The sequence below is a fragment of the Pseudophryne corroboree genome, chromosome 2, assembly GCF_028390025.1.
Source record: "Pseudophryne corroboree isolate aPseCor3 chromosome 2, aPseCor3.hap2, whole genome shotgun sequence".
NCBI classification, from domain to species: domain Eukaryota; kingdom Metazoa; phylum Chordata; class Amphibia; order Anura; family Myobatrachidae; genus Pseudophryne; species Pseudophryne corroboree.
In genome coordinates, this window is record NC_086445.1 from 552302887 (window position 1) to 552320100 (window position 17214).

The following is a 17214-nucleotide window of genomic DNA, read 5'->3' on the forward strand; positions in this document are numbered from 1 at the left end:
CCCAATTTGAAAAACCTTTGCGGTGGAGGACTGTCGAACTCCAGTTTGTAGCCCTGGGAGATCAGGTCTTTTACCCAGGCGTCCTGGCAGGAGCTGTTCCAAATGGGGCTGAAGAATCTCAGACGAGGTCCAACCCTGAGATCCCCCTTGAGCAGAGGAACACCGTCATGCTGAGGATTTTGAGGAGCCAGAGTTGACGCTCTGGTCCTGAGATCCTGTGGTAGCCGGCTTGAGAGACTTACCTCTGGAACCTCGTCCCGCATTTGAGGCACCTCTGGCTTTACCTTTAAAGCGCGCTGTCCGAAAGGACTGCAGAGAAGGTCCAGTGTAAGAGCGCCTAGGTGTCAGAGTACAGAGGGGAAGAACATGGACTGTCCAGCAGTCGCCTTCGAAATCCAGGTATCCAATTCATCCCCGAACAGCCAATCACCTGTGAAGGGTAAGGCTTCCACACTCTTCTTAGACTCAGCATCCGCTACCCACTGGCATAACCACAACGCTTTGCATGCAGATACCGCCATGGTAGAGGTACGTGCATTAATACCACTGATTCCTTTGATGGTATCACAGAGGAAGCGGACAGACTCCTGAATATGCTGAACTAGCAGTGCTAAGTCGGCCAGGGACTTGTCCCCTGCTAGGCACCCCTGAATGTTACCAGCCCAAGTGTGTATGGCATATGTCACCCAACATCCTGCGATAACAGGCCTCTGGGATGCCCCTGCTGCAACATAAATAGATTTTAAAGTTGCTTCTATTTTCCGATCAGCAGGTTCCTTTAAGACCATAGCCCCTGGAACCGGCAGAACTAGCTTTTTGGACAGGCGTGACACTGAGGCGTCCACCGCCGGGGGAGTTTCCCATACCTTACGCCCTTCCTGAGCAAATAGGAAAGTGGCTAACCACTTTTTGGACACTTGGAAAATTTTTTATCAGGAGAGGCCCATGGTTCTCTGTAAAGGTCATCCAGTTCCTTTGGGTCAGGAAATGTGACCTGTACCTTTTTCTGTGCAGAGAAAAAGGATTGCTGCACATCAGATTCATTACTAGGAATATTTAAAACATTTGTTATTGCAATAATGAGTGAGTCTACACCCTGTGCAGCAGAGGAATCATCTAACTCAGCATTTGATTCCAGCTACTCCCCCTCTTCCACCTCCGGTACCTCCTACTCAGATTCCGAGAGGATATTGGGTAACCTCCTTTTTTGGGGGTAAAGGATTAGAGAGAGGAGAAACACGTCTGCTATCTGCCCTGTCTTTTGTCAGAGCAGCCATAGACTGTTGTAATGGCTGCCTATCTTGCCATGCACTAGTTAACTCATTGGACATGTCAGCCATCATAGATTTAATTGAACTGAGCCAAGGAGGCTCTTGCAATTCACCCCCAGAAGCCCCACTAGTTTGTGAGGGCTGACTGCATTGTTCACACATGAGGGAATCCGCAGGAGAGGGGGAAAACCTGGTGCGACAAACAGCACACACAACTTTTTTCACCATGCTGACAAAGGACATTTACATACACATACAGACACAGAGTACAAGCAAGCCTGCCCAGCCTAGTATGTGTGGAGATACACAGAGATGAGGAACCAGCACACAGCCTTATACTAACAATTGAGCTGCTAGGAGAAGGCAGTTTAGTGTACAGTGAATGAGGAGCCTAATACAAGGGTCCTACAGCAGGCTCTCCCCCTTAACTACACCCCTGTACCAGTGTCTGGCCGTGGAGTATCCTTTGGAGGAGCTGGCAGTCCTGCAGTAGCGCTGTGAGTGCAGGAAATAAAGCCGCTGGTCCTGCTCTGATGAAGCTCCACCCCCTGCAATGGCGCTGGAGATTAACTGTTATTTATACTGGCAAAGTCCCCAAATACTGTAAAAATGAAAGTAATAGTACCCCATTCCACTATCGCTGGCCAGTCTGCACGGGGGGGCTATGGGATCACCCCAAGGGGAGTCCGTATGCCCGATCGCGCCGCATAATGAACCGGTTATCACTCACTACTCTGATGACCTTCAGGCTCTGTACTGGGGGTGTGCGGCGTGCTGCAGGTGTGTGCGCGAGAGTGCAATGCCTGCAGTACATGAACCCTCAGGACCGTTGTCCTGTCAGCGGGATCCAACTAAGCACCTCCAGGAGGCCGGTGTCGGTCTCCCCCCAGTGTCCCTCAGTGCAGGTAAGCTGTTGCCCAACAGCTTACCTGAAAAAAACAAAAAGAAAATAAACTGAAGAAAAACTCTCCCTGGAGCTTGAGTGTGCGCATCCTCTCCTGAGGGCACATTTTTCTAAACTGAGCTGTGAGGGAGGTCATAGAGGGGAGGATCCAGCACACCCTGTTGAAGAAATTTAAAGTGCACCGGCTCCTTTGGACCCCATCTATACCTCATCGTTATTTAGTGTTCCCAGTATCCCTTATGAATGACAGAGAAACAGGGGTTTGGGATGCAAGTCCACTCCCACTCCCACAAGGCCACGTTCACTTTTCAGAGCTGCACGCACTTAATCCCCTCCGGTATGTCACCACTGGCAGTGATGCTCTGTGTATAATAGTCATTATGTAAATGCCCTGCAAAGAATGGCTGCTGAGATTTCGGTTATGTACAAAAGGAGAATGCCTTATCATATGCTAGGAACAGCCATGCAGAGCTGAAGGCATGTTGGGGAAGATTAATAATGGCTAATTTTATCCCCATTGTTTAGATAGGAATGGTAAGGTTTGGTGTACTACTTAACTTACTAAGGGGTATATGCAATTGCGGTCGAATTCCGGCTGGAATTCGACCGTTTTTTAATTCAACACAATTCGACAGTCAGACACCCTGCCGCCGGGACCCGAATTCGACATATTCAATAAAAAACGGATTCGACAGTACCGCTGTCGAAAAACGGACCAATTGACAGATATGTGCGTCCTGGATTCGACTTTTTGGACGGCACAAAAGTGTTTAAAAAACCCAGAATAAAAATGCGTGGGGTCCCCCCTCCTAAGCATAACCAGCCTCGGGCTCTTTGAGCGAGTCCTGGTTGTAAAAATACGGGGGGAAAATTGAAAGGGGATCCCCCGTATTTTTACAACCAGCACCGGGCTCTGCGTCCGGTCCTGGTGCAAAAAATACGGGGGACAAAAAGCGTAGGGGTCCCCCGTATTTTTAACACCAGCACCGGGCTCCACTAGCTGGAGAGATAATGCCACAGCCGGGGGACACTTTTATACTGGTCCCTGCGGCCGTGGCATTAAATCCCCAACTAGTCATCCCTGGCCGGGGTACCCTGGAGGAGTGGGGACCCCTTAAATCAAGGGGTCCCCCTCTCCAGCCACCCAAGGGCCAGGGGTGAAGCCCGAGGCTGTCCCCCCATCCAAGGGCTGCGGATTACAAAACAGAAGAGGACAGATCTACACTGGATTTTGGTGAGTATAATTTTATTTTCAGGTACACCGTGGATTCTACTTGGAGAAGTTGACCGAACCTCGTGTCAACATAGGTAAGTATGTGTGTGTCGGCATGTATGTAATAAAGTTTTACTTTCACGGTGTGCGTGTACTGTTTTTATTTGGGTATTTTTTGTTGTTGTAGAACTACAGGTACCAGCGGGCCCGTTTTCCCCCCGCATGCTGGTATTTACGGTTCTCCAAGTAGTTCTGCTACAAAAAACAATATTCTTTCTTTGTGTCACTTGGCTATCAGCCTCCCATCCGCAGCCCATGGATGGGGGGGACAGCCTCGGGCTTCACCCCTGGCCCTTGGGTGGCTGGAGGGGGGGTACCCCTTGATTTAAGGGGTCCCCACTCCTCCAGGGTACCCCGGCCAGGGGTGACTAGTTAGTGATTTAATGCCACGGCCGCAGGGACCGATATAAAAGTGTCCCCCGGCTGTGGTATTATCTTTCTGACTAGTGGAGCCCGGTGCTGGTGTAAAAAATACGCGGGACCCCTACGCTTTTTGTCCCCTGTATTTTTGGCACCAGTACCGGACGCAGAGCCCGGTGCTGGTTGTGAAAATACGGGGGATCCCCTGTCATTCCCCCCCCCCCCGTATTTTTACAACCAGGACCGGCTCAAAGAGCCAGAGGCTGGTTATGCTTAGGAGGGGGGACCCCACGCATTTTTTTCTTGATTTTTAACCCATTCCCACTGAAAAACAGGCTCTGATCTCTCCATATAATTTTAGTCAGTTAAAAAAAATAATATTCTTTTAAAAAATATATAAATAATACTTGTGTCTCCTAATAGACAAACCAAGTACATAATCCCTTCTAATATAAATAGATATGCTATTAGCAATAAAAAAATAAACACACAAAAAAACATGTTTCAATTTTTTTTTAATTATATTCCGCCAGCAAAGTGAGGCGGAATGAAATTGACGAAATTACTGTCGAAAAGCACTGTTGTCGATTCGACATTCTTCAATTGAATATACTTTTGTCGAAAAGCCGCATTTTTACCATTGCAGACATGTCGAATTTGACAACTGTCGAATTTCAAAAAGTCGAATCTGAAACGTCCGTTTTTTTGTCGAAAAGTACTGTATTGCATTGTCAAATTTTTTTTTGGTGTCGAAAATGCCCCGTTTTTCGACATCTGCGGCAATTCGACCGCAATTGCATATACCCCTAAGGCTCTACAAACAAACCAGAAACACAAGAACCATTTTGCTGGGTCTCAAGTCAAAAGATCCAATCCTGCAACTCACAATGTGAACCCATTTCTGCAGCAGGCATGTTCCACAATTAACATAACATGACTTCTGAAAACCTGTGACCCATTTAAAAAGACAAACCATGGATGCAGTCACCCAGCCTTTGTGACCTGCCAGCTTCCATTTCCACATAGGGGCTTAGCTTTATGGTGTAACAGCACTGAATCCACCTAAATTTATTAATAAACAGGAAAAAAAAAAAATCACCTCTTCATCTCAAGTCTCCTATTGTCTCCCTCTTTGGTGTACAGCGGACCTGCATCTCAGCTTCACTCAGACAACCACTTCTCACTGCTGCCAGCAAGACTTCTGCTGTGCTTTTACCCAATCATGAATCTCCACTACCACACGCAATCAGATGCTCCCACAGTCTTCAAATCTCTCATTGCTCTCTGAAAACCCATCTTTTGATCATGGTTTACTCTACTCCCCCTAATATAACCCCTATATTGTCCCACCTCTACAACTGTCCCAACATCTGCTCTGAACCACTCCTCAATAGATTGTAAACAAAGTAGACCCTACCCTTTATGCATTTTTTGTCTACTTTTATGTCCCTTTGTTACTGTATGTCTGGCCTGTTTGGCAATTCAGATCACTGTGGCGCTTTAGAAACAAACAGCAATAATACAAAACTTTAGAAACACATGTCACAGGTATCCTTACCCCAATTTTAAAAAGAGAGACAACTGGTTTATGGTCACTTGTTTTTAGACACATGACATTTTGGTAAGTCAGCTGTGTTACATGTTTGCCTTTCCAGAGTATGCGGTCACACCAGGCAGGAACACGACACTTCTCACTAAAAAGCACAGAGGTGAGATCATGATGACGTAAGCGTAATACTGCTACACGGTACCCCCTAATACAGTTATGATCTAAATGCAGAAAAGTCACATGCTAAACCCAATTACATTAGCATGATTATTCACTCTGTACATCCTACAACAAATCCATGATCCAGTGATAATAACCATAGCAGTACACTATGCAATGATGTATTGTGTTCCTTACATGTAGTTAATATCTGTAAGAAATCAAAATGATTGCGTGATAATAAAATGATAGCATACAAATACTCTAGAGCACAGGTTCTCAAACTCGGTCCTCAGGACCCCACACGGTTCATGTTTTGCAGGTCACCTGTAGATTTTGAAATGTGACAGTTGGTGATACACAGTGCAGCTGCTGGATGACATGGAAATTGTGAACCGTGTGGGGTCCTGAGGACCGAGTTTGAGAAACACTGCTCTAAAGCAGGCCTGGCCAACCTGTGGCTCTCCAGCTGTTGTGAAACTACACATCCCAGCATGCTCTGCTACATTTTTACCATTACCTAATAGCAAAACTGGGGCAGGGCATGCTGGGACTTGTAGTTTCACAGCAGCTGGAGAGCCACAGATTGGGCAGGCCTGCTCTAGGGAATAGTCCCAGTCTACTATATTGTAGTAATATAATGCATGGAAAGTCCTACAACAGTATTTAATACTTTATTTTTGGCTACAGATTTTTTTTTTCTGGTATTACATTTTACAAGTCCCCAGTCAGGGTTAAAAAATATGGGCAGCAAGCTTGAAATAGGGATATCAGATAAACAATGTTTCAATGGAGAAAGAACTGTGAATAAGCAAAATATTCCACCCATTGTGTTCACTTCCTGAACAGTAGTTTCTGACACATTAGATCATGAAAAATGCTAATAAGAATATTGCTTGCCTCACTGGAAGCAAGCCGCTCATATATGGCATAAGATATCCCTTATGTAAGACATATTATAACAGAATCAGTTCCATGGACAAGTAAAGTATTCCATATCATTGTGTTCTATTTTTTCCCCATTGGAAAGTGACACAGAACACATACACACATTTGTTTTTATCAACATTCATTTCAGAACATTTTTTAATAACATAAAAAAGCAATCTCCCCGTACTGCACTGTGGTAGCTGCTGCTACCAGTCATGTATCGGACTGTATGTATTAGCTTCGGCATGGTGACATTTGTCCTGCGTTCCACACAGATCTGATCAGCAGCTAGACGTGTCGCTTATACAGACTTACATGGACACTGTATATTGACCATATATTATAGAAATACTAATAGGCACATGTATACTGAACACTTTACATATACAGTGGAAAATGAAATGTACACTATAGGCAGTATTATGTTTAGAAAGACCAGGGGTTCTCAGCTCCAGTTGAGAACCCAAGATGGATATACTTTTTCCCAGGCAAATACTGTCTGGGACACTGATTTTTATAGCTCCTAACTTGTACAGTAATAGACCTATGTCCACTCTTTCTATAGAAACTTACCTTGTGTCCCATTCATCAGAACCAGTATTGTACTTGTAAGTGGGTTGAAACTTTATCTCACCCTCTGTAAACCCATCAAAAACAGTCTTTTCCTCAATTTGCTGCTTCAACTAAAAAGAAAGGTTGACAGGTGTCAGGCTTGTCAGAAGGATGTCATCAGAATAATGCAGGATTTATCATCATTATGCCCTGTTAGCTAACCCATTACATGGTGAACACAAGCATATATTTTAGACTAAATACCTCTATAAAAAGGTTTGCTTTAAAGGAAATCCCTGACATGATGTTTTAAATGAAGGCTATTGTTTGACCTCAACCAAAATGTAAAAGTTATTAGAGACATATCTCATATTCAGATTTATATACTCTTTCTTTTTTTCTATGTCCCAAACTGATTTATGATTAACTCAAGAAGTCATTGTAATGGAAGTAAATGCACAAAGTTTTACAGCATTCACATACTATATATAAGTATTTCTGTACTGTCAACACTTCCCATTTGGCAGTGAATTATGCTATGAAAAGGAACTACAGAAAATGGTTACTTCAGTCCCAAAAGAATATATCACTTAAGAATGATAAAGTAGCTGTATGTAACCTAATACTAAAAAAGGCACAGTTATGTCTAGGCTCACCCTGCTGCACAAAGTACCCCTAATGATTTTCTATATTAAGCTGTAATGGTCTGGAATTTGCTAAAAACAACCTCTTGACCAGTTGACCGATTATAGAAGTGTAAATGTAAACAAGGCCCCACAGGACAGTGTGGGGAGACAGTACCACATTGGAGATAATGGGGTGTGGTATGAGATACCGGCGCCGGGATCCCGACCGTCGGCTTGCTGATAGCGGGGCGAGCGCAAATTAGCCCCTTGCGGGCTCGCTGCGCTCGTCACGCTGCGGGCAAGGTGGCGCGCTACCTTATCTATTCTCCCTCCAGGGGGGTCGTGGACCACCAAGAGAGAGAAAAGGTGTCGGTATACCGGTTGTTGGGATTCCGGCGCCGGTATACTGTGCGCCGGGATCCCAACAACCGGTATACTGCATACCACCCAAAATAATGCGCCCCCTCCCCCAAATACCCAAGCAGTAGATATCTGCATTGCTGTGGAAGCTGCACAATCAGTGCTGCGTATAGGGGTAGAATTCAGAATTACCCTGCCAGCTGTAGCATGAGATTGATATTTTAGATGGGGTTGGTACACTTGTTTTATTTTTTATGGTTAACGGTTTCTTTTAATGGATGGAACAGACTTTAGCTAGGGACTGTGTACTGCTAAACAGTGACTGACCACTGTAAAATACATACAGTTGTGTGCTAAAATTTTGAACATTATGATGTTCAATTACAATTTGCTATATTTTAAAATAGAGGAAAACAAAGAAATCCACACATAACATCACTGGACATGGAATGTGGAAAGCTTTGAGCTCAGAGTGTTTATATATATATATATATATATATATATATATATATATATATGATTTACAGATGCTGATGTTTCTACTGGTATTTCACCAGTCTACTAGTGTGGATGGACTTCATCCAAAGTTGGTCTTACTTATGCTTTGGCATTAATATTGCCATGTAGCTGGTACAACATATTTTATAGTTAAAACCTTGCACTGGTATTTTTCTTTTCTTTTTATACTGTCTAAGCAATTGATGTTTCTGTGGTAAGATGGATTGCTCAACACATTACTATTGGAAAAGGTTTATTCACTTCTCGCACATTCCGTTTCTCAGTTTAACCTTTACCGATCATAGCAGAAGATTTTAATTTAAGGTTGGAGACAAAGCCTTACTTTCCACAAAGATTATTAAATTGCTGCAAATTATGGCCTAGATATATATTGTGAAGATTAAATCAGTATATTCTCAATTAGACTTGCCATTATCCATGAGAATCCCAAGGATATTTCATGTTGAAAACAGCTACCAAGCTCAACGTATTTCAAGCTGCACTTTATCTTCATTGTTAAGACAATCTGAATGTGAAAATATAAAAGATTCTAGATTCCAAATTTGCTAAGGGTCTAATTCATTATCTTTCTCACTGGACGACATATGGTCCCAAGGAACGTTCTCTGCTTCCCATCTGTAGAGACTCCAGTTGAGTGGTTACAAATGTCCTTTCATAAGCAACTTCCTTGGACTTCTCCTCCACAGGATGGTAGGTACGATGTATTACATATGGTGGGTTCAGATGAGCTGAGCCACATAGCTTTTCTGCCTGCTCAGTTGCTATGGATGCCTGTGCGCAGGTACTGCATTGTGATTATATGGCTGCACTGCAGCCAAAGAAGAGGTAATCGTGACTTGGCTCTTTTAGAAAACTCTAATGGGCTACCTGCACTTTAAATGTAGGAAGGACCATTCTAGACTTCCTGTGGTAGGTGTAGTTAACGATGAACTATTGGATCCCCTTGCTCTTGTCTGGTTCAGGCTCTAACCTTGACAGAATACTGGCCAATTCTCTGGTTCACCTCATGCCCTGGCCTTTCTGTTTAGTGTCTGACTATTTTTTGGATAACTGTCTGCTCTTACCTTTGCCTGTACCATGACCATTCTCTAAGTGCCACTTCAACTTACATTGGACATTGATCATCTATATTGCCACTTACCCTGACTTCTGGTCCAAGAACCTTATTTTTCTCAATGCCTAAATGAGTCTTTTTATTCAGATTTGGGCATTATTAACTTACATCTCCAATATTTCTAGTGCCTCTAGCCTAGAATAAGCCTGTATTTCTAGTGCCTCTATCCTAGAATAAGCCTGTACTGTATGTTTGAATGCACAAGACCTGGAGATAATTGAGTGCAGGTGAGAATATAAAACTCTAAGCCTAGGTGCACACTATACCATTATCTGGTAGTTAATCTGACAGATTTAGTTGGTTGGAATGAAAATTTAGTAATGGATGAGAGGAAATGGCAATCGACCATTTGCTCCTAAAAGCTGCAAAATGGACAAAAACAGTCGTTCATCCAAGTTGATTACATTTGTGTTTAACCAATTTGCATGAACGACAGGTTTTGTTAGTTTTCCGGTGTTTGGGAGCAAATGGTCGATTGTCACTTGTTCTCATCCATTACCAGCTTTTCATTCCAACCAGCTAGATCTGGCAGATTATCTGTAAAATAATTGTATAGTGTGTACCTAGTTTAAGGCTTCTAGAACCACTCACATTACCTTCATAGCTTTCCTATGCAATTATATCCCCACAATACAGTCCACAGTTATCCTCACATATTTTCTTTCTTCAGTCTCCTTTCCTCCTGACCCTGGTTCATTACTGCTGTGATGTGATATCATGCAACTCACCGAGAACCTTTACAATCTGGTGGACAACTATGCAATAGATAGCACCTATCCTTGTGAATCAATGCCTATTTCCCCATAGATTGTAAGCTTGCAAGCAGGGCCCTTTTACCTCTATGACTGTTTGTTTTTACCCAGGTTTGTCTTCTAATTGTGTCTAGTTATAAAGCGCAACGGAATTTGCTGCGCTATATAAGAAACTGTTAATAAATAATAAATAAATAAATAAATAAATAAATATAGGAGAAGACCATGACAAGTCTAGTACTAGAGCAGAGGATCCCTTTTTCAGGCCACTGTCCCCTTGAATCCATAAACTATTCCCCAGCACCTCTGCACCATTGAGGAAGATAATAACACAAAACAGTAATGACTCATTTATTAATATTCAGTATACAATCCACCCCTAAATAAACTCCCCCCTTTGTCCACTCTGAGAAGCACTTTTCTGGAGATTCATTATGGTAACTTGGTGTCTGTAGTCACATGTTTACAAGGAAAAGGTCGCACAAGTCTTTTCTTATTTGTATAGAGACCCCCTTTATTTCCAATTGTTATCACAGTAAGATTATTCTGTAATGGGGGGGTGCTACCTAAGGCAAAATGAAATTATATGTACAAACAGGAGAAAACAGAATTGCCTTACAATGGTGCACAAAGATTCATATAAAACGTAACTTTTAATTCATTAATGGTAATTAAAAACTTGTGAAATATTTAAAAAACAAATACTGGTGAAAGGATAGGAAGAAAGTGTTTAAAATATGACCCCCTGCGCACTGGTCAGCCGCCAGTGGAAAATTTCATATAATTATTTATTTATTGTATCATATTACCATGAGAGCCTTAAGAAAAAGCTTTTGCGAAACGTGCGTCAAGGCGTCCCTGCGCACATGGCATCCGCCATTCAGTTCATGCACATGCAATGATATTCTAGCACTGATCTCGGGAGAGAGTTAGATAATGCAATGTTATTTAGACAGTATGCAATGTTTATTCAGATAGCAGATCTATAGCATTGTTCAATCAATTTGTAAACAAACACAGCAACAGTTATGAACACACAGGGGTAGATAGCACCTAAGGAGATATACAGCAGCAATTGTTTATTTTTCCTAGAGAAAGTCATCCGTGACTCGACATTATTATAATATCAGACTGTGGCACTAAGTGCAGTAGTAACACGCTGTGTAGTGGAAAATAATAAAAAAACAAATGCTGAAATAACACCTGTTTTGTAACAGCAGTATATGGGAACCAGATCACAGCGTGGTGAACAAGCAACACTGACACTTTGTTACAATATAGTCCTGACACAGGATACTGTATCCTCTCTATAAAGTCACTGTGATAGGTTAACACCTGGGAACTGTTACAATTACACATATCAGTTTTAGCATATTAAAGTGTTTATTCCTGCGAGTGAAAATAATTTATGATTTGGCAACATTGTATTGCCAGACAGCACACAGGGCATACACTGAATTAAATAAGCACATGCCTGTGCATTATTAAGAGCTGGGAGAAGTAAAAAGTTGTTTATTACTATACATGCATAAGAACACAGGTGTCCAAACAGGCAAACAGTATAATACTAATATATAGGGCAGCAGTATAAGGTATATCCTGAAGGAATAATAACTACATTCCATTATCAGAAGTATTTATAAGTCCTACCAAAGCCACTTAACAGTGTTTCAATAAGGAATACTAAACATCGTACTGCACTATATTCCTAATATCGGGAAACTATGGGGGTAATTCCAAGTTGATCGCAGCAGGATTTTTGTTAGCAGTTGGGCAAAACCATGTGCACTGCAGGGGAGGCAGATATAACATGTGCAGAGAGAGATAGATTTGGGTGTGGTGTGTTCAATCTGCAATCTAAATTGCAGTGTAAAAATAAAGCAGCCAGTATTTACCCTGCACAGAAACAAAATAACCCACCCAAATCTAACTCTCTCTGCACATGTTATTTCTGCCTCCCCTGCAGTGCACATGGTTTTGCCCAACTGCTAACAAAAATCCTGCTGCGATCAACTCAGAATTACCCCCTATATCCATTATATTTAAGTATCTAATTATTGATACAGAATAATATCAAGAGCACTGCCATACCTACGTATACTTACCTCAGCATATTAACTGACATATGAGAAATATCAGATAAGCACAAACAGTAGAAAATTTGAGAAAGTACCACATAAATAACGATCCAAGCAGAGATGCATAGTGAGCACCACAGACTAACCGGTTTATAGAGACAGGGGATATCGTGCCCGTATTTGAAATATAACTGGTTTATCTTAAAGACACTTGAATGAATTTAAGAGATCTCTCTTCTCAGTTATCAAAGGCAATTGGCATATAAAGTAAATTATATAGCATTATCTCTGATTATACAGATCTGCCCTTCATTTCAGTATATAACATACCCATAGTGTATTTATACATACACACATTTATAGAGAACACTTGCAGGCACAACAGCGCCACATGTATTTAGGCTGACTGAATAAACCCTAATATTGCATGTGCTCAATACAAGCTGATACGGATATCATGGTAATATGATACAATAAATAAATAATTATATAACATTTTCCACTGGCGGCTGACAAGTGCACAGGGGGTCATATTTTAAACACTTTCTTCCTATCCTTTCACCAATATTTGTATTTTAAATATTTCCCAAGTTTTTAATTACCATTAATGAATTAAAAGTTACGTTTTATATGAATCTTTGTGCACCACTGTAAGGCAATTCTGTTTTCTCCTGTTTGCCTGTAGTCACGCAAAGAAATGTGACAATGTTTGCACATTAGAGCTATAAATATAACATATCACCTTATACCTGATCATATGTGTAGAGTGTTGTGTAGTCTTTGGTCTCAATAAGCTTCTTAACTTTATCTTTCTCTATGTCCATTAACCTGTAATTCAGATCTCCAAGCCATAACACAACACTGTAAAATGTAAACAAAAAAATATTGGAAGCAGTATTGTACATGCTGACATTGTAACAGGATTAAGGCCACTTTCAGCCTTTTCCAAGACTGAATACATAACTATCTGCAGGGCCGGATTATAGGAGGGGCGACAGGGGTGGTCGTCCCAGGGTCCCCACAGATTAGGGGCCCCCGAATGGCCACAACTCTTCTCTCCGGAGCACTGCATCTAGCTGTGTCTCCATTCCCCCCACATCATTGGCAGCTCAGCTGTTCATCAACAGCAGCCACTGAGATGCTCCTCACCACATAGTGCAATCTCGCGGGAGGGGGATGAAAATCCCGCAGGACACTATCCTGGAGCTGCTCATGGCCATGACGATGGAGCTGCAAAGATGTCAGGTCTCAGCGCGCTGTCCAAGCTCCTTGCACTCCCGGACCCCTGTTCAGGCTGCTGCTCAATAACATCAGACCAGACAGGTGGGGGGAAAGGGGGGCATAATTTTTTTTAATGGGGGCCCCCACAATTTAGTTGCTCCTGGGCCCCCGCAACCCTTAATCTGGCCCTCACTATCTGTAGAAAAAAAAATAGATACTGAAGAGAACTGTGGAAAATTTTATTTTTCTATAATCCTATTACCAGAAATGATTACTTCATCATAGCACAACATGCGGAGTAGAAATTATTTACTTTCCTAATTAAAAAAATTGTCTAAAGGCCATGTCAGGCTTCAGTGGACACATACTCGTGTTTGTGAATGGTCAGCGTTGGAAGTGTCGGGTCCACCTGTGGAAACTGCATCCTGGAGCAGATGTCTTTGAAGTCCTGGTTCCGCCTCTCATATTCTTCAATATGAGCAGCCAGATGAGAGTTGACAACACAAACATTAGTGTTATGGAACCGGAAACGCACGGCCACACCTCCTTTGTTACCCTGCAAGATCAATACATGTGACCTTATAGTACATGTAGGAGAAGAACATTAATTACCAACAGACCACTGTACTGGTTAAATTATTATGAACATGTCAGAATATTAGATGGTTCTGGTAAAGCAAAAACATAAGAATAAAGCATCCTTAAAACATGTAGCATTTCCAACAAAGCAATAAAACTGGTTCCAAACTGCATGTGCCTCACAAATTGTTTCACAATTAAACTTGCTACTGAAAATAGAATTGGCTCATGTAAAACAAAAGTAATTTGTTACGGATCCCAGCTGTCGAAATACTGACACCGGAATCCCTACACTGCTCGTAATGCCTGCGCCGGAAACCTGAACGCCGGAATCCCCAATAAGTGTTTGCCGGGCCGCCAGAGAGGTAAGCCACAGGAAGGGGGTTAGGTTTAGGCTGCGGGTGGAGGGGGTATTAGGTTTAGGCTGTTGCGAGGGTGGGTTAAGTTTAGGTACCCCCAGGGAGTTAGGGTTAGGCTGCGGGGTTAGGTTTAGGCTGCAGGAAGGGAGGGTTAGAGGGGCATTGGGTAAAGGAAACTATACTTTTATTCCCTCTGTCGGGATTCCGATGTCTGTATATCAGACCCAACTCTTTGTTACATAGCAGCTCAAGACAGGGTAGTAACTAGGGGTGTGTGCAGTGCTGAGAGTCCTTTTATCAATACCTTTTACAGCTGCCGGAAGAAGACATATGAGTAGTTTCAGCAGTAGAGATGCAGTGTATTGTAGTATAGATGCAGGGACCAATGTGTTCAGGGCCGGACTACCCATCTGGCAATTGCCAGAAGGGCCAATGGGCTGGTCCTGTCAGGCAGAGAGAAGGAAAGGCTGTGCGCAGCCTCCGGGAGAAAATAAGAATTTACTTACCGATAATTCTATTTCTCGGAGTCCGTAGTGGATGCTGGGGTTCCTGAAAGGACCATGGGGAATAGCGGCTCCGCAGGAGACAGGGCACAAAAGTAAAGCTTTACGATCAGGTGGTGTGCACTGGCTCCTCCCCCTATGACCCTCCTCCAAGCCTCAGTTAGGTACTGTGCCCGGACGAGCGTACACAATAAGGAAGGATTTATGAATCCCGGGTAAGACTCATACCAGCCACACCAATCACACCGTACAACCTGTGATATAAACCCAGTTAACAGTATGATAACAGAAGAGCCTCTAAAAGATGGCTCCCTACAACAATAACCCGAATTAGTTAACAATAACTATGTACAATTATTGCAGATAATCCGCACTTGGGATGGGCGCCCAGCATCCACTACGGACTCCGAGAAATAGAATTATCGGTAAGTAAATTCTTATTTTCTCTATCGTCCTAGTGGATGCTGGGGTTCCTGAAAGGACCATGGGGATTATACCAAAGCTCCCAAACGGGCGGGAGAGTGCGGATGACTCTGCAGCACCGAATGAGAGAACTCCAGGTCCTCCTTAGCCAGAGTATCAAATTTGTAAAATTTTACAAACGTGTTCTCCCCTGACCACGTAGCTGCTCGGCAAAGTTGTAATGCCGAGACCCCTCGGGCAGCCGCCCAAGATGAGCCCACCTTCCTTGTGGAGTGGGCCTTTACAGATTTAGGCTGTGGCAGGCCTGCCACAGAATGTGCAAGTTGGATTGTGCTACAGATCCAACGAGCAATCGTCTGCTTAGACGCAGGAGCACCCATCTTGTTGGGTGCATACAATATAAACAACGAGTCAGATTTTCTGACTCCAGCTGTCCTTGCAATATATATTTTCAATGCTCTGACAACATCCAGTAACTTGGAGTCCTCCAAGTCACTTGTAGCCGCAGGCACTACAATAGGCTGGTTCAGATGAAATGCTGACACCACCTTAGGGAGAAAATGCGGACGAGTCCGCAGTTCTGCCCTGTCCGAATGGAAAATCAGATATGGGCTTTTGTAAGATAAAGCTGCCAGTTCTGACACTCTCCTGGCCGAAGCCAGGGCTAGTAGCATGGTCACTTTCCATGTGAGATATTTCAAATCCACATTATTTAGTGGTTCAAACCAATGAGATTTGAGAAAGTCCAAAACAATATTGAGATCCCACAGTGCCACTGGGGGCACCACAGGAGGCTGTATATGCAGCACTCCCTTAACAAAAGTCTGGACTTCAGGAACTGAAGCCAATTCTTTCTGGAAGAAAATCGACAGGGCCGAAATTTGAACCTTAATAGATCCCAATTTGAGACCCATAGACAATCCTGATTGCAGGAAATGTAGGAATCGACCCAGTTGAAATTCCTCCGTCGGAGCACTCCGATCCTCGCACCACGCAACATATTTTCGCCAAATGCGGTGATAATGTTGCGCGGTTACTTCCTTCCGTGCTTTAATCAAAGTAGGAATGACTTCTTCCGGCATGCCTTTTTCCTTTAGGATCCGGCGTTCAACCGCCATGCCGTCAAACGCAGCCGCGGTAAGTCTTGAAACAGACAGGGACCCTGCTGAAGCAAGTCCCTTCTCAGAGGTAGAGGCCACGGATCTTCCGTGATCATCTCTTGAAGTTCCGGGTACCAAGTTCTTCTTGGCCAATCCGGAACCACTAGTATCGTTCTTACGCCTCTTTGCCGTATAATTCTCAATACTTTTGGTATGAGAGGCAGAGGAGGAAACACATATACCGACTGGTACACCCAAGGCGTTACCAGCGCGTCCACAGCTATTGCCTGCGGATCTCTTGACCTGGCGCAATACCTGTCCAGTTTTTTGTTGAGGCGAGACGCCATCATGTCCACCATTGGTCTTTCCCAACGGGTTACCAGCATGTGGAAAACTTCTGGATGAAGTCCCCACTCTCCCGGGTGAAGGTCGTGTCTGCTGAGGAAGTCTGCTTCCCAGTTGTCCACTCCCGGGATGAACACTGCTGACAGTGCTATCACATGATTTTCCGCCCAGCGAAGAATCCTTGCAGCTTCTGCCATTGTACTCCTGCTTCTTGTGCCGCCCTGTCTGTTCACATGG

General features: G+C 43.3%; 1 protein-coding gene across 4 annotated transcripts in view; it reads right to left on the reverse strand.

Moving 5' to 3' along the window:
* The window catches only part of INPP5B (inositol polyphosphate-5-phosphatase B), a 483885-nt gene that overhangs the window by 135149 nt on the left and 331522 nt on the right, over nt 1-17214 (reverse strand). For all 4 annotated transcript variants that reach the window (XM_063954327.1, XM_063954328.1, XM_063954329.1 and 1 more), the window contains 4 exons: nt 14037-14224; nt 13197-13308; nt 7020-7129; nt 5367-5502 (listed from right to left, as the gene is read on the reverse strand). In XM_063954327.1, the coding sequence (XP_063810397.1) occupies nt 5367-5502; nt 7020-7129; nt 13197-13308; nt 14037-14224 (546 nt within the window). The remainder of the gene's footprint in view (nt 1-5366; nt 5503-7019; nt 7130-13196; nt 13309-14036; nt 14225-17214) is intronic.